Source organism: Aotus nancymaae, unplaced genomic scaffold (genome assembly GCF_030222135.1).
Source record: "Aotus nancymaae isolate 86718 unplaced genomic scaffold, 86718_ANA_hifiasm-v0.15.2.pri h1tg000012l, whole genome shotgun sequence".
Lineage (NCBI taxonomy): Eukaryota > Metazoa > Chordata > Mammalia > Primates > Aotidae > Aotus > Aotus nancymaae.
The window spans coordinates 41346155-41363501 of record NW_026988423.1 but is presented as its reverse complement, the minus strand read 5'-3'; the positions used below and the strand labels follow the sequence as shown (position 1 = coordinate 41363501).

Here is a 17347-nt window from a genome sequence, read left to right as displayed (position 1 = left end):
CTGCCTGAGTCTCCCAAAATGCTGGGATTACAGGTGTGAGCTACCGCACCTGGCCTAGCCAATATGGTGAAACCCCATCTCTACTAAAAAGACTAAGTAATTAGCTGGGCGTGGTGGTGGGCGCCTGTAATCCCAGCTGCTTGGGAGGCTGAGGCAAGAGAATCGTTTGAACCTGGGAGTCAGAGGTTGCAGTAAGTTGAGACTGTGCCACTGCAGCCTGGTGCCTGGTAACAGAGCAAGACTCTGTCTCAAAAATAAAAAAACAAAAAAGAAATCTTACATATATTCCTATCTTTTGTCTCTCCCCATTTATCTTTGTGACTGGCCTCTTCTTTACAGATAAGAACAAATCATTTGTGGACTTGAAAAGAGTTACCATAGTAACTGAAAAAAAACCCAGAAGAGTTAAAATGCCATTCTTGCTGCTCTCTTTTATTAATAAACCCTAAAAAGGCTAAACCCCTTGTACACTACTTAATTATCAATCAATCAGTAAGGAAAAGATATCGAAGCAGTAAACTTAAGTGAAGGTGAAAAGTTCTGTTGACCAAACATGGATTCTCTCCTCCTTACAACCGAGTTACAGTTGGAGTTACAGTAAATACTTTGAACATGTCCTTCGGGTATCCTGTAGGAAATTAGACATAAACACAGATAGATCAGTTATTCTTTCTTTTGTAGACACAGGATCTCACTCTGTCACCCAGGCTGGAGTGCAGAGGGGCAATCAGGGCTCACTGCAGCCTTGACCTCCTGGGCTCTAGCAATCCTCCCGCCTCAGCCTCGCAAGTAGGGGGGACTACAAGCACACGCCACCACACTCAGCTAATTTTTTATATTTGTATTTTTGTAGAGATGGGGTTTCACCATATTGCCCAAGCTAGTCTGGAACTCTTGAGCTCAAGCGATCCGCCCGCCTCAGTCCCCCAAAGTGCTGGGAGCCACTGCGCCAGGACCAATTACTTTTTTCAGTCTGAGCATGAGCACTGGAAGAAAAGCTCTCACTTGCACATATTTTTTTTAGAGGCAGGGTCTTGCTCTGTCACGCAGGCTGGAGTACAGTGGCCATCTCGGCTCACCATAACCTCAACCTCCCAGGCTGGATCGCTTACATTTTTAAGATGTTTTCGCTGGGTGCGGTGGCTGACGCCTGTAATTCCAGCACTTTGGGAGACGGAGGCGGACGGATCATGAGGTCAGGAGTTCAAGACCAGCCTGACCAACATGGTGAAACCCCGTCTTTACTAAAAAAAAATAAAATTAGCCTGGCGTGGTGGCGTGCGCCTGTAAACCCAGCTACTCAGGAGGCTGAGGCAGGAGAATCGCTTAAACCCGGAAGGCGAAGGTCGCAGTGGGACAAGATCACACCACTGCACTCCAGCCTAGGCGACAGAGCGAGACTCTACCAAAAAAAAAAAAAAAAAAAAAAAAAAAAGTTTTCGGCCGGGCGCGGTGGTTCACGCCTATAATCCCAGCACTTTGGGAGGCCGAGGCGGGTGGATCACGAGGTCAAGAGATCGAGACCATCCTGGTCAACATGGTGAAACCCCGTCTCTACTAAAAAAAAAATACAAAAATTAGCTGGGCATGGTGGCGCGCGCCTGTAATCCCAGCTACTCAAGAGGCTGAGGCAGGAGAATTGCCTGAACCCAGGAGGCGGAGGTTGCGGTGAGCCGAGATCACGCCATTGTACTCCAGCCTGGGTAACAAGAGCGAAACTCCGTCTCAAAAAAAAAAGAAAAAAAAAAGTTTTCTTCGTTTCCTAGCCCCTTGGTACAAAATTGCAAAAGCTTTAATGCTATTGTAATGGCTGTCAGAGGTCAATCTGGGGGGTACAACTTCCTAACGCCGGGAAGCCTCAGAGGGGGCCGATCCTGCCCAGGACGAGTTGCACAGGGCGGCGGAGGTCGCTCCCGGGGTCCCCGGGCCCGGGCTGAGGGAGGTGGGGGGTGGGGACCCGGGCTGAGGGAGGTGGGGGGGGGCCCGTACCCAGGTTCAGGCCTAGGCCCAGGCAAGGCGAGTGCGCGGCCGGGGCTGCAGCTGGCGCTGGCGGCGCTTGCGCTGGCCATTTAAGAGCTTCTGCAGGACCTTACGCTCGTGGCCAGCAGGCGCCCACCGGTTGGTGCGCAGCGCCTGCTCGCGCCGTGTCCGGCCCTTGCTGCGCCCGGCCCCGCAGGCCTGGAAATCACGCAAGTAGTAGTAGTCCAGGCAGTCGTAAAGCTCCTCCTTGTAGCTTATGGGTGACGGCGGCCGAGCAGGAGCCTGCGGACACGGAAAGACCCGCTCAGCATCGGAGACCACACCGCCCGGCCGCCAGCGGTCCCCGCCCGCGCATGCGCGCTCCTGGAAGACCCAGCAGCCCCGCCTCCAGTTCCGCTTGGCTCCGCATGAGGGGCGGGCCTCTGTAACGTCACAAAGGCGCGCCTTCGGGACGTCACGGAGGCGGGCCTTCGGTGACTACACTGGCGCTGGCCTTAGGCGGCGTCAGGTGGGCAGTTCGGTTCCTGGAGCTGGGCTGCGTCCTCCTCAGAGCGTACCCTGGCAACCGCGACTTCCCCGCCAGGTCCTGTGTGTTGCTGGCTGAAGAAGGGCAGTTGACAAACTCCGACCCAGCGCGGTGTTTATGTTGGTCAAAAATAGAAAACTATGTCGGCCCGCCGAAGCGGGAGGATCCCTTCAGGCCAGGAGTTCAAGAGCATCCTGGGCAACATGGCGCGACCCTATCTCTGTAGTCCCACCTCAGCCTCCCAGCTACTTGAACCCCAAGGTTCAAGGCTACACTGAGCGATGATCCCACCACAGCACTCCAGCCTGCGAGACTGAGGTAAACCCTGCGTAAAAAAATAAAAAAGAAAGTTATCCAAGTGTGCAACAGGGAGGGACTGCTTAAAGAAAACATGAGGCTGACTAAGCCCTATATTCCCAGCACTTTAGGAGGCCAAGGCGAGAGGATGGCTTTGACTTAGGAGTTGGAGACTGTGGCCTGGGCAACTTGATGAAATCCCATCTCTACAAAAGATCCAAAAATAGCTGGGTGCGGTGCATGCCTGGCCTAATTTTAGCGTTTTTTGTAGAAATTGGGGGTCTTGCTATATTGCCCAGGCCAGTCTCAAACTCCTGGGTTCAAGCAATCTTCTCACCTTGGCCTTCAGATTTGTTGGGATTACAGGCTTGAACCACCACCCCCACCTGGGTTAGGCTATTTAATAACAAGGAAGTGCTTGGCCCAGCCTGGTGGCTAACGCCTGTAATCTCAGCACTTTGGGAGGCTGGGACGGCCAGATCACCTGAGGTCAGGAGTTCAAGAGCAACCTGGCCAACATGGTGAAACCAGGTCTCTACAAAAAATACAAAAATTAACTGGGTGTGGTGGGCATGCCTATAATCCCAGCGACTCAGGAGGCTGAGACAGGAGAATTGCTTGAACCCAGGAGGCAGATGTGAGTTGAGATTGCATCACTGCACTGCAGCTGGGTGACAGACTCCAGAGTTTGAGACCAGCCTGGGAAATGTAGTGAAACCCTGTCTCTCCAAAAAAAAAAAAGAAAGAAAGAAAGAAAAGGTGTAACCATGTGACTCCAGCTACTTAGGAGGCTGAGGCGGGAAGATCACTTCAGGCCAGGAGCTCAAGGCTGCAGTGAGCTATGATCATCCCACTGCTCTCCATCCTGAGCAATAGAATGAGACCATGTCTCTAGATAGCTAGCTAGCTAGATAATTGGTAGATAGTTTTCTATCAAAAATTGTTTTCCTAGTTTTGAACATTTTTTCTAAAGTAGCATTGAACACGTCAGCATTTTACAGTGTTATTAGTTGTGAATATGATTATGTTTTTCTGAAATACAGTATCCTTTACTAAAGCAGTTTTGTCTTTTCTTTCAAAGCACATACATAGGTCCTCAAGAGAATCTGATGTTGGCCACCTTGGTACTATTTTCTCCAGTTGATTGGAACTGTCAGTCAAAAATTTCAGGTCACTGTTGGCCTTAGAGGAAGAGCCCAAAGGCAACAAGCAAGGGCGCTGGTGTCCAGTTGCCTTCTAGAAGAATTTTCACCTTCCCTTAAGGTTTCCCTTGATGAATTTGAAAGTACTGTATGTAGAATTGACCCAGTGCTTCCCCAGCAGGTTTGTATATTGGGTCAAATATGCATGCCTTACGTTTCTGAGAGGTGCCCTGGTAGACAAGTGGAGTTATGCATGAAATCTGTCTCTGCTGCACTGTCCAGAGATGCAACACGGTTCAATCAAATAACATTCTCTGAGTCCGTTTCTTTAGCCGTAAAATAAGAATAACAATTATACCCATATAAAAAGACAGCTTATTGTATTTGGGTGGTTTTTCATTTTCTATGAAACTGTCTTTAACACAGTAATTGTTTTCTTTGCCATACCATATGTTTTTTTTAGATGGAGTCTTTTTTTTTTTTTTTTTTCTTTTTTGAGTTGGAGTCTCACTGTGGTTGCTCAGACCTCCCAAAGTGCTGGGATTACAGGCGTGAGCCACCGTGCCCGGCCCGAGCAGCAATCTTAATAGGACATTACCTGACACTTTGGGGAACTAGAAAATGACAGTGGCAGCTGATTTGATCCAGATGTCTCTAATTGTGTTTTTTTTTTGTTTTGTTTTATTTTTTGTTGTTGTGGGGGGTAGACAGAGTCTTGCTCTGTCTTCCAGGCTGGAGGGCAGTGGCATGGTCTCAGCTCACTGCAACCTCTACCTTCCAGATTCAGGCAATTCTCCTGCCTCAGGCTCCCGAGTAGCTGGGAGTACAGATGTGTGCGACCATGCCTGGCTAATTTTTGTATTTTTGGTAGAGATGGGGTTTCACCATGTTGGCCAGGCTGGTCTTGAACTCCTGACCTCAGGTGATTCTGCCTGCCTCGGCTTCCCAAACTGTTGGGATTACAGGTGTGAGTCACGTGTCTGACCCAGATGTCTCTAATTCTAACATGATATTTATCAGAGGATCATAGAATGAGTTGCTGGCGTATCAACAAGGAAATGAGCATGGAACTCTCACAACGGCTGTCTTGAGTTGTGTGTGTGTTTTCTGTGCTTGAATATCTCACTGGTCATTTATATACAGGCTTTCTGGTGACTGAGTCAACTGTATCTGTTTCATAAATAATGTAGCCCTACTTCTTGCTTTCTTTTTTTAGACTGGATTTTGCTCTGTTACCCAGGCTGGAGTGCAGTTGTGTGATCTTGGCTCACTGCAACTTCTGCCTCCCATATCAAGCAATTCTCCTGCCTTGGCCTCCTGAGTAGCTGGGATTACAGGCACCACCATGCCTGGCTAATTTTTTTTCAGCTGGAGTTTTGCTCTTGTTCCAGGCTGGAGTGCAATGGTGTGATCTCAGCTCACTGCAATCTCCACCTCTTGGGTTCAAGGGATCGTCTTGCATCAGCCTCCTGAGTAGCTGGGATTATGGGCATGCACCACCATGACCCGCTAATTTTGTATTTTTAGTAGAGACGGGATTTCTCTGTGCTGGTCAAGCTGATCTCAAACTCCCTACCTCAGGTGATCTGCCTGCCTCAGCCTCCCAAAATTTTGGGATTACAGGTGTGAGCCACTGTGCCTGGCCTAATTTATGAATGTTGGGAATTGACCGGGAGCTAGTTGTAACTCTAAGGTGGTTCCTTCAGTAGTGGCCATTTGTTTTTCAAGATGATGATGGTTCTCCACCTTCTAAGAGACCAAAGACCAACAAGCTACCATAGCCACCATTCCAGAACCTGCCAATGCTGGGCAACAGAAAGTGAGGGGTTCAACTTTGGTAAGTTACCAGCGAAATCCACAACCTTTACCTTCATCTTCTGGACTCTCAATGTGACTGATGAAAGTTACAACATGCTATGCAGGGGGAAATGCTTTAGCCTGTATTAACTACATTATAATCTCATCTTTGTAGAGCCAGGAGCATTTCGAAAGTCATGTCACAAACATTGTTTTAAATATAGTTTGAATTTACCAAAGCATAGGGCATTGCATCATTTCATATTAATCAGTTAGTTGGGTCAAAATTAGTACTAATGACTTAGTAATTCCATGATTTCTCTTAGCGTTAAGAGAAAACCTTCTTTATTTCAGAACTATTTCACCTCTTGGTTTTCCTTACTGCTGTGTGTCACTGCCTGTCAGTTGCTAATCTGTTAACTCCCAGTGCATCATGTGTTTTGTGAAGGGACTAGTGGCAAATTAAGTTGATGGTTTGTATTTTGAATAAATAGAACATTAAGCTTGTATACATTTTGAAAATAATATTTAATATGTCACAATGATTGGATATATATTGAATTTATATGTACATTAGGTTGTTATATGTTTATGTTCTTTAGCATTCTGACTTGCAACTGTATATCTGTAAAGTCTTTTTTTTTCCCCAAGAAGATCAGACTCTGATTTATCAAGGCATCTGATTGATGCCAAGTTAAGTGGACCAGGCTCTATGTAGGGGGTGAGGTTGAAGCAGGAAGAAGGGTGGTGAGGCGCAAGGGTGCCAGGATTAAGTTGGAATACCTGGGGGTGTTCCAAGGCTTCCCACATTTCTTTGGCCCTGGCTTGTCTGTGTTGCTGGTCTGGGCATCTGATGAGCTTGCAAGGGTGATTCCGAGAGGTGAGTGGTCCAGGGACTAGGGCAGGGACTTTGGAGTCACGCTGTTGGCCTTGAATCCAGACTCCTGCACTTGGTAGCTGTGACCTCTCCATGCTTCAGTGACCTGCAGAACTGAGCTCTGTCTGAGCCAGGTCCCATCCAGGCACTGTGGATCCATGCAGAGGGAAACTGTCCCAGGTTGCTCACTGTCTGCTGCCAGCTTTGTGTGATTGTCTCAAGGGCTTTCTCATGCAGATCCTTGTCCCCTTCAAAACTCTCACAATACAGTGGAGGAGGCAAAACTCATCTGCCTCTGGGGTGCCTCATGCCAGGTACATCTGTGGACATGGGTCATGCTCCTGGGCTTCCAAAGTTGGAGAAAGTCACCAGGCTCAGGTGGGTACATCAGAGCACCTGCTGCCCTGTGGACACAGTGACAAAAGAATACTCTGGGCCTGGACCCTGGTCTAGGGAATGCGTTAAGTTTCTTGTACTTCTCTGAGCCTATTTCTCCATCTGGAAAGCGTGCTGATTGTATCTCCCTGTGGGCACTGAGGGCTCAGTGTTAGTTTCAGAGCCAGCATCTGGGGGTTTGGGCTATAATTCCCCTTCAGCCCCATAGCTGGGGAGAACCAGGGACTTTGTCAGGATTGCCCTAGGCATCAGTCTAGCTTCCTGCTCCTGACTTGGGCTCAGCATCTGAAGTAGGCTGAGGGGCAGGTGGTCCTGGTGGGGCTTGGGGCTTCTCCCCAAACTGAGGTCACACCCAGTGCCAGAAATCTTGGTGCCTGCTCTGGGCTAAGAATGCACCTGGCCCCCAGGATGCAGGTAACTGCCCACCTTACCTGGTTTCTGCCTTCCAGGGCCCATCGTCAGACCTTGGAACTTCCCAATCTACCCCACTTCCCTCTCTGGCCAGCCTTGAACCCTTGTAGGTTCAGCACTTTTTCCCAGACTGTCTCCTGGTTGTCCTTTTGTCATGAGGCCTGGGTCATGCTGCTATCCCTCCCACTCACCAAGACCCACAAGGATCACTCCACACCCAGCTCAGCTCAATCCCCTCGGATAATCCTTTCTCTTTCCTCAGGTGACCAGGTGCATATCTTGGTGTCAGGAGGTTCCCTGCACCTGGGAATGCCTACTGGTCACCTCAGTCACAGAGACCAAGGCATTTACTTGATATGAGTGCCCTTGGTTCACTGTCTGCGTGGCCAGGGAGGGAGTCAATTATAGGCTTTTCACCTGCTGCAAGGGCTATTTCTCCTGGCCCCATGGCTCTAGGGATGGAGGATGCTGCAGGAGATGCACCCCTAACTTCCCAGCTGAGGCCTGTGGGTCATCTCAGGGCAATTTCACAGTCCCTGCATGCCCCACCCCATTACCTCTGCAAATACCAAGCAGCACAGCCTACCTAGGGAACAGTGGGCTCAGGAGTGCCCAGGTACTCCCCAGAGCACCCTTGGCAGGCCCCTCACCTAGCTGCTTCCACAGCTCTGTAGCAAGAGTTCTAACCTTTTTTGAATATTGAGCCTGCCAAAAATGAGAGCTGTGGACCGTTTTCCCAGAAACGCATGTGCACACTCTCCACACAAAACCTTGCATCATTTCACGGGGCTCACACCTCCCTAAGAGCTCGGAAATTGAACCCCTCAGACCTGAGGGTGAGAAACCTTACCTCAGTTCTTCCCTAGGTGATCAGCCCAGGAGTAAGGGAGAAGAGGCCAGAAAGCAGGACCCATGAGCAGGGCCCCCCTCCTGGAGTTAGAGGCCCACTCTTTCCTGCCCTGCCTCTCCTCTGTCCAGGACTCTTCCCTGCTCTGCCTCTCCCGGGACCATGGCCATGGCGGGGGGGATGCATTTGGGTACAGGCTCCAGTGGCAACCCTGGGCCCAAAGTGGGCAGGCTCACCTGGAGGGGATCAGAGGAACATGGCAGGAAGTGAGGAGGAAAGCCAGCCTGGAACCTCACCTCCCTGCCCTCCATGTCACTGGGTGCACTCTTTCCTCACCTCACTCAGGCAGCAGCATGAGTTCCATGCGAGTGCTGTCCTGCTCTCTCTGCTGCCTCTTTTTGGTCTTGGGGCTACTATAACACGTTCCTTTTCCTAGCCCTGCCAACCCGGTGGGAAATTGGGCTTCCTTCTCATAGGGTCAGCGCAGGCCCATCCTGAATGGGGACAGTCCCATCCTGAATGATACCCCCCACAGAGAGACCTTTTTTTTTTTTCTCTAGGGCCTGGGGAGCAGCCAGATTTTATGAGTTAAATGCAGATGTGAACCATACCAAGCTGGGATTGGGGTACACACTCTGCTCTTCTGAAAAGTAGCTAGGGATTCCAACTTGGTGAGAGGGAGAGTGTGTCTTGAGTTGCTGGGATTACCAGGCATGTGCTACCATGCCTAGCTACTTTTTGTATTTTTAGTAGAGTTGGGATTTCCCCATGTTGGTCAGGCTGGTCTTGAACTCCTGACCTCAGGTGATTCACCTGTGTTGGCCTCCCAAAGTGCTGAGATTATAGGTGTGAGACACTGCACTTGGCTGTAACGGGATATTTTACAGCAGACTTTGATAAACAGAATATTAGCATTTTTGGTGTTCTTTTTTTATTTTTTTTGAGATGGAGTTTCGCTCTTGTTACCCAGGCTGGAGTGCAATGGCGCGATCTCGGCTCACTGCAACCTCCGCTTCCTGGGTTCAGGCAATTCTCCTGCCTCAGCCTCCTGAGTAGCTGGGATTACAGGCAGGCACCACCATGCCCAGCTAATTTTTTGTATTTTTAGTAGAGGCGGGGTTTCACCATGTTGACCAGGATGGTCTCGATCTCTTGACCTCGTGATCCACCCACCTTGGCCTCCCAAAGTGCTGGGATTACAGGCGTGAGCCACCGCGCCCGGCATTTTTGGTGTTCTTATTTTACTCATACTATTTTTCTTTGGACTCATTTACAATCATAGAAGTAAAGATCAAATTACAAAAGTTAAAGAGAAGGCCGAGCGTGGTGGCTCATGCCTATAATCCCAACACTTTGGGAGGCCGAGGTGGGGGGATCACCTGAGGTCAGGAGTTTGAGACCAGCCTGGCCAAAATGGTGAAACCCCATCTTTACTGAAAGTACAAAAATTATCTGGGTGTGGTGACAGGCACCTGTAATACCAACTGCTCTGGAGGCTGAGGCAGAAGAATCACTTGAACCTGGGAAGCGGAGCTTGTAGTGAGTCGAGATCGTGCCACTGTGCTCCAGCCTGGCTACAAAAGCGAAACTCCATTTCAAAAAAAAAAGAGTTAAAGAGCAATACAGATTCAGTACTCTTAAAGAGCAATACAGATTCAGTTATTCTTACTTACAAATTCTGTTTAAATGATATCCCTTTATCTTTTGTCCTTATAGGTCAAGCTGTAAAAGCCAAAGGTCTGGTGATGATCCCATACCCTTTTGTCCAGTCTCATGTTGAGATGTGAATGTAAAAGGGCTTCCCAAAGGAATTTTTTTTTCTTTTTCTTGAGACCAAGTTTCCGTTCTTGTTGCCAGATTAGAGTGCAATGGTGTGATTCTGGCTCACTGTCTCCTGGCTTCAAGCAGTTCTCCTGCCTCACAGTTGCCTGCCAGCATGCCAGGCTAATTTTTGTATTATTAGTAGAGAGGGGATTTTTCCATGTTGGCCAGGCTGGTCTTGAACTCCTGACCTTAGGTGATATTAAGTGGAATAAGGAGGATGGGTATGATTTGGGCAGGCTTGATGATATGTGATGAGCACATTCGGCAATTGGTTTCACCTCTTTGTAAAACTTCCACTTTTTACTCTCAACTCTGACAATTGGTTCTTTTTTATTTTTTTATTTTATTTTTATTTTTATTTTATAGAAAGTCTGTTAGAATTAGGTTTATATACTTTCTTGTTGAATTAACAGAATGATTTTATTTAACATCATTCTCTAGTTTTACTGAAAACCTCTAAGTTTTTACTGTTATTTGTTTATGGGCATATTTTTTTTTACAGCTACGGTAATTATTTCATTTGTGGTTTCTCAAAAACACATGTGTTTCTTTTTTTTTTTTTTTTTTTTTTTTGAGACGGAGTCTCGCTCTTGTTACCCAGGCTGGAGTGCAATGGCGCGATCTCGGCTCACCGCAACCTCCGCCTCCTGGGTTCAGGCAATTCTCCTGCCTCAGCCTCCTGAGTAGCTGGGATTACAGGCACGCACCACCGTGCCCAGCTAATTTTTTTTTTGTATTAATAGAGACGGGGTTTCACAATGTTGACCAGGATGGTCTCGATCTCTCGACCTCGTGATCCACCCGCCTCGGCCTCCCAAAGTGCTGGGATTACAGGCTTGAGCCACCGCGCCCGGCCAACACATGTGTTTCTTATCTCAAAGAGTTCCTATACTAGACCCGTTCAGATTTGGTGCTAATAGCATAAAGTAAGAATTTTTTTTTTTTTTTTTATTGAGACGGAGTTTCGCTCTTGTTACCTAGGCTGGAGTGCAATGGCGCGATCTCGGCTCACCGCAACCTCCGCCTCCTAGGTTCAAGCAATTCTCCTGCCTCAGCCTCCCAAGTAGCTGGGACTACAGGCACGTGCCACCATGCCCAGGTAATTTTTTGTATTTTTAGTAGAGACAGGTGTCACCATGTTGACCAGGATGGTCTCGATCTCTTGACCTCGTGATCCACCCGCCTCAGCCTCCCAAAGTGCTGGGATTATAGGCGTGAGCCACCGCACCCGGCCTAAAGTAAGAATTTAAGACAAGTCTTTAGATGTTAGAGGAAAGCCAATCTAAGAACAAAGTAATTAGTTTCAAGTTGACATTCAAGTTGAGGTGTAGAGGTGGAGGAGGCAGTTGGATAAATGAGTTCAGAAGTAAAGAGAAAAATCTGGCAATAGATGTAATTTTGGATTTTATGGTCGTGTTTTGACAGCAGTTGTTAATGTCACCAAAGTTAATTCATCAGTGAGCTCCTGACAGCTCCCCTTTTCTTTTTAAAGAAACAGGGTGTTGTTACGTTTTGTGGGCTAGACTGGAACTCCTGGGCTCAAGTTATCCTCTTGGCTCAGTCTCCTAAGTGGCCGGTGCTACAGGCATGTGATTGATACCATGCCCAGCTTTGAGCCACTCCCAACCATCGGTGGCAAAATATTTAAATGTACATACAGAGGTGTAAGGGAGACCTGCTTATAAATAGCACCATGTAAATTTTCTTGAATCTTTCTTTTTAGAGTTCTGTTTGGATGTGGCTTCAGAGCAGAGATTAGTAAATTAATTTTTACTTTTTTTTTTTTTTTTGAGATGGATTCTCACTCTGTTGCCCAGGCTGCAGTGCAGCGTGATCTTGGCTCACTGCAGCCTCTGCCTCCTGGGTTCAAGCGATTCTCTTGCCTCAGCCTCCTGAGTAGCTGGGACTGCAGGTGCCTGGCACCACATCTGGCTAATTTTTTTTTTTTGTATTTTTGGTAGAGACAGGGCTTCACCATGTTGGTCTGGCTGGTCTTAACCTCCTGAACCAAGTGATCCACCTGCCTCAGCCTCTCAGAGTGCTGGGATTACAGATGTTAGCCACTGCTCCTGGCGTTTTTGTTTTTTTTGTTTGTTTGTTTGTTTTTTTAACATTTTTAAATTACAGTTTTTGCCAGGCGCGGTGGCTCACGCCTATAATCCCAGCACTTTGGGAGGCCGAGGCAGGTGGATCACGAGGTCAAGAGATCGAGACCATCCTGGTCAACAAGGTGAAACCCCGTCTCTACTAAAAAATACAAAAATTAGCTGGGCATGGTGGCGCATGCCTGTAGTCCCAGCTACTCCGAAGGCTGAGGCAGGAGAATTGCTTGAACCCAGGAGGCAGAGGTTGCAGTGAGCCGAGATCGCGCCATTGCACTCCAGCTTGGGTAACAAGAGCGAAACTCTGTCTCAAAAAAAAATAAAAATAAAAATAAATTACAGTTTTTATACCTATTCAAAAGTAGAGAAAATAGTACAATGAACACTGAAATATCCGTTCCTCAATTTCTGTAATCATTAAGATTGTCCCACATTTTGTTCTTCTATTCCTTTACCTCCCTTTGCAGGAATATTGTAAAGCGTATTGTAGTCATCATGTCATTTTATCTGTTCAGCGTGAATCCCCAAATGGTATTAACATTTTCTTACACAGCCATTATCTCATCACATCTGACAAAATTAACAGTGATTTTTTGATGTCAGCTCACATGTAGCCCTTAGTCGAGTTTCCTTACTCTTATCTGAACAACATCTCATTTCTCATTATCTGAAAAAAATTTGCTTTAAATCTGTATCCAAACAGTCTTCATGTGCTAACTTTGATTGTTATGCCTCTTTTAATCTAAATTAGCCTCTGCTTACTATTTTTATTTCATATTCTGTGACTTCTTTGTGGAAAGTTGTTTCTTTTTAAAATAGCATGCTCACAAGGTCCCCTGGTTGCAGTGCAGTTGAAAGTGTAGCCTGAAATGCACTAGTGTGCAGCAGCCAATGGAGGAGGGTTATTACATCATGAGCAGATAGTATCAAAAGGCTGCTTCCAAATAGTATTTATGGCTGGGTGCAGTGGCTCATGCCTGTAATCCTAGCACTTTGGGAGGCTGAGGTGGGTGGATCACCTGAGGTCAGGAGTTCATTATCAACCTGGCCAACATGGTTAAGCCCTGTCTCTACTAAAAAAATACCAAAATTAGCCAGGCATGGTGGCATACACCTGTAATCTCAGCTACTCGTTGGGGCTGAGTTATAATGGAGAGGAAAAGTTTAAGATGTTACAGCAAGTTGCTTCTTGCTATGCTGTGGGACAGTTCATCTAAGATTCAGAAACAGAATTGAACTGGTTTGGGGGAAAAGTGACTTTTTCATATTTATCCTATAAAAAGGATGACTTTGGAGACATCCAGGTGGTCTCACCTGAATGTCTGAAAATTCCTATTTTAAAAATTCAAGTCACCAAAATGATTTTTTTTCACTGTAAAATGTAGGCAGAATGTTTAAAAATTGGCTGGACACCGTGGCTCATGCTTGTAATCCCAGCACTTTGGGAGGCTGAGATGGGTTGGATCACCTGAGGTCAGGAGTTTGAGACCAGCCTGGCCAACTGGCAAAACCCCACATCTACTAAAAATATAAAAATTAGCCAAGTGTGGTGGCATGCACTTGTGGTCCCAGCTATTCAGGAAGCTGAGGCATGAGAATTGCTTGAACCTGGGAGGCAGAGGTTGCAGTGAGTTGAGATCATGCCACTGCACTCCAGCCTGAGCGACAGAATGAGAGAGTCCATGTCAAATAATAACAGTAATTAGCAGCACATAGCTGTGTGAGAAAGGCCTGTAAATTTCTTCTAAATGCTTTATTATAATACTAATATCAGCTATGTTTTTACAAATCAGAACTTCTTATAATATAACTGAAGGTACTCAGCCAAGAACAAATACAACAGGTAAAATAGTTGTAAATTCTTTTTAAAAGCACAGATTAATCTTTAAATTTTTAAAAAATAATCTTTTAAAATGATAGAACTGCTCTTTCCTTCACCTTCCCAAAAAATCTTTTGCAGAAGCTCAATACAGGCACTCCTTGATACATCAATATGGACAGATGCAGTTTAGGTATAACTCAAGCTTTTTTTTTCTTTCTTCCTTTTTTTGATAGGAAAAAAGGCTCACTCTGTCACCCAGGGTGGAGTGCAGTAGTGTGATCTTGGCTCACTGCAACCAGGCTCAGGCAGTTCTCCTGCCTCAGCCTCAGCCTTCTGAGTAGCAGGGATTACAGGTGTGTGACACCATGCCTGGCTAAGTTTTATATTTTGTGTAGAGACGAGGTTTCCCCATATTGGCCTGGCTGGTCTCAAACTCCTGGGCTCAGGTGATCCTTCTGCCTGAACCTCCCAAAGTGCTGGGATTACAGGTGTGAACCACCGTGCTTGGCCTATTTTATTAGAGCTCTAAGTGTACCTTTCTTTCATTCCCATCTTTTTGTTTGCCATTGTGCATTGTCAGAGTAAGTGACCACAATTTGTAGTTATCTGCCACCTTAGGAACTTACGTTGCCAAGAACCAATAAAATGGGCATTTAGTGTAAACTTTTACATTTTCAAAAAATAAGTGTTGGGAATCAAGTATGAATTTTGTGTGTGTATTAGGTGTTTACAAATTTGTGCAGTTAATCATTTTCATGAATACTAAGGTGAATAAATGTTCTCAAGTTGGGTTAATGGGTGTGTCCTAAAATACTGCTCCTTCAGCTCTCACAGTACCCTGGGGCAATTAGTGAAGGTCAGTCAGTGTGCCAAATAGATTTTGTGTAGATTATGGCTTGGAAAGTGGTTGAGAAATTCTGTAGTAGGGTAAGAAAATTATCTTTGTCCAGTAGTCCTGCAGTGGAGAAGACAAAACTCAATGTTTAACAGCATGCTTTTTTTTTTTTTTTTTTTTGAGTTGGAGTCTTGCTTTGTCACCCAGGCTGGAGTGCAGTAGCATGATTTTGGCTCACCGCAACCTTTGCTTTCTGGGTTGAAGCAGTTCTCCTGCCTCAGCCTCCCTAGTAGCTAGGATTACAGGCGCACACCACCATGCCTGGCTAATTTTTGTATTTTTAGAAGAGACGGGGTTTTGTTATGTTGGCCAGGCTGGTCTCGAACTCCTGACTTTGTGATTCACACAGCTTGGCCTTCTGAAGTACTGGGATTACAGGTGTGAGCCGCAGCACCCAGCCCTCATCATGCTTTTGATTTAGCCAAAGAATCAAGGTATTAGTGAAGAATTGAAGACTGGAAGTTACACATTTTTTGCTAAGGGAAGTCATAGAGAAAGAAAAATATTCCTGGAGGTAGAGCTTCAGTGTGGATGAGTTTGAACATGATGAAACCTGTAGAAACCTTCATTTCTAATGACAAAGCTCAAATTCAAGGTTGTGATGAGTGCAGTCACCACATTTTTTATGGGCAGTTGTGACAGTGATTGCAGAAACTGAGAATGTGAAGCCTGTATTATATAAAGAATATGTCAGTGCCATAGAAGACACTGCAAGAATTGGGTGCTGGAGCAGTGCCAGGCCTGCCATCGTGACCAGAGTGCAGCAGCTGTCAGCAGAAGGAGAATCTCCACTATTTTTTTTTTTTTTTGCATGACAGAGAGTCTTTACTTTTAAATGATTATTGATACACCAAGTAATAACATGTAACAAGTTCTTGAATTCGATCATCTAGTAATTTTGGTTAAGAGAAACTAAAAGCAGCCCAATTACACTAGTATTCACTATTCTAACCATTAGCAAGAATGGACTATTAAGGCTGACTGCTGCTTCACACAGGTTACAAATGACTATTTACTACTTTTTCATAGATAAAGCCCCTGACCTTCAAGAAAGTATTAGGGGAAAAAATTATTTAATCTCTTCCTTTCTTCAAAGAATTGTTATGTGGTGTTTTTTTTTAAACTAGATCTAAGAAAAAAAAAGTCAACACTGATACACATGTTGCTTGAGCCAAAAGGCATAGGAAAAAAGACAACATATGCCCATTAAATTCCTAAGAAATATGAGGTAAAAAGATGAAATTTTTAGGTAATCTAAGTCTGTACAAAAAAGCTAGATTTGCTATTCTCCAAAAAGTGGAAGGACCTACTATATAATATATGGAAATAATTTAATGCCATTTCATAAGAAGATAACTAGAGCTGTACTAAAGCTTCATATTCCATGAGGGCATCTAAAATGCCAAGCCACAGAACAGGTGCTTCTCTCTTCTTTATCCATTTATGCAGTAGTTTTCATGGATTTCTGGCCGAATGTCACAGACAAAAGCCAAGAGGTTATCCAAGACTTCATCCCTGTTCTGCCGAAAGTAGGTCTGGAGGATGGTCATCTTCTCCTGGGTCTCCTTCTCCACTTGGGTGCTGCAACTGCCATGGGATCCCAGTGCTGCAGCTTCCTTGGCCTTGAACTCTTTCTCCCTCTGCAGGCAGTACTGTTCAATTTCAGCCTGAGCTGCTGCTTTGGCCTGCTTCAGCCTCCGGTTCTTTCTTTTGCGGGCCTCAGACACCTTCTTGGCGGCCCGCTTCTTGGCCTGCAGCAGCTGCTGAATACCCTGCGACTGACTGGCCATGGCGGCAGCTATTCTGAGACCGAGGTAAGCGGCCTAAAGCACCTCGAAGGCCGAGAATCTCCACTTTTGCCATCACTAACAGCACTTGATTTTGTCCCATTCATAAAAGATCTTGGAAGGAATTAAAGGTGGGTGGTTCCTGATTCCAACATAACCTTACTTGGCCTGCCCGTGGATGTGCATTTGTCTTTGGACAGAACAATTCATGTCACAGACCACATGGCAAAAGAGTTTTGTGGCCATCAGAATTGTCTGCTTAAACTCACCACAGGTGCACTGTATCCTCAGCTTGGTGAAATGTAGCTGTCACATGTGAGAATGTGGTGGAGCCAGGGATGTGATCAAGCCTTGAAGAGTGGGAGGTGTCACCTCACTCTGTGAGGAGGTTGTGAAGTCCTGCATGGGAGGAGCAGATGCCAGAAAAGGAGGTGAGGGTGGGCAGAAGAGGAGGCCAAGCAGCAAGTGAATAGACGCACTTGACCTCAGAGGAGGAGAGTTTGATGTCTCATGTCTGATGGTAGTATTCAAATGGGGTTCACACTGGAGTTATTTTCTGTGGCTGAATGGTTCAACTACTCTGAAATCCATGGGAAAAAAACAACTCATACTAAACCCTCGAAATGCTAAGTTTTCTTTTAAAG

At 46.2% G+C, this 17347-nt stretch overlaps 2 protein-coding genes and 1 long non-coding RNA gene across 4 annotated transcripts in view; 1 reads left to right on the top strand and 2 right to left on the bottom strand.

Moving 5' to 3' along the window:
• Positions 1-2001: 2001 nt before the first annotated feature.
• On the bottom strand, positions 2002-2389 carry NUPR2 (nuclear protein 2, transcriptional regulator). The gene is made up of 2 exons (XM_021672645.2): positions 2378-2389; positions 2002-2343 (listed from the first exon to the last, which is right to left on the bottom strand). Exons 1-2 carry the CDS (start codon positions 2387-2389, stop codon positions 2002-2004), a joined length of 354 nt encoding a protein of 117 aa, XP_021528320.2.
• Positions 2390-2505: 116 nt separating this feature from the next.
• LOC135274631 (uncharacterized) overlaps positions 2506-17347 on the top strand; it is a 42176-nt gene continuing 27334 nt past the window's right edge. The window contains exons 1-2 of one of the 2 annotated variants that reach the window (XR_010342427.1): positions 2506-2824; positions 5674-5782. This is a non-coding gene — a long non-coding RNA (uncharacterized LOC135274631). Of the gene's footprint in view, positions 5783-17347 lie in introns of both variants that reach the window. The other variant, XR_010342426.1, reaches the window with a different exon arrangement.
• On the bottom strand, positions 15718-16759 carry LOC105714941 (V-type proton ATPase subunit G 1-like). The gene has a single exon (XM_064375614.1). It carries the CDS (start codon positions 16704-16706, stop codon positions 16350-16352), a length of 357 nt encoding a protein of 118 aa, XP_064231684.1. The 5' UTR covers positions 16707-16759; the 3' UTR covers positions 15718-16349.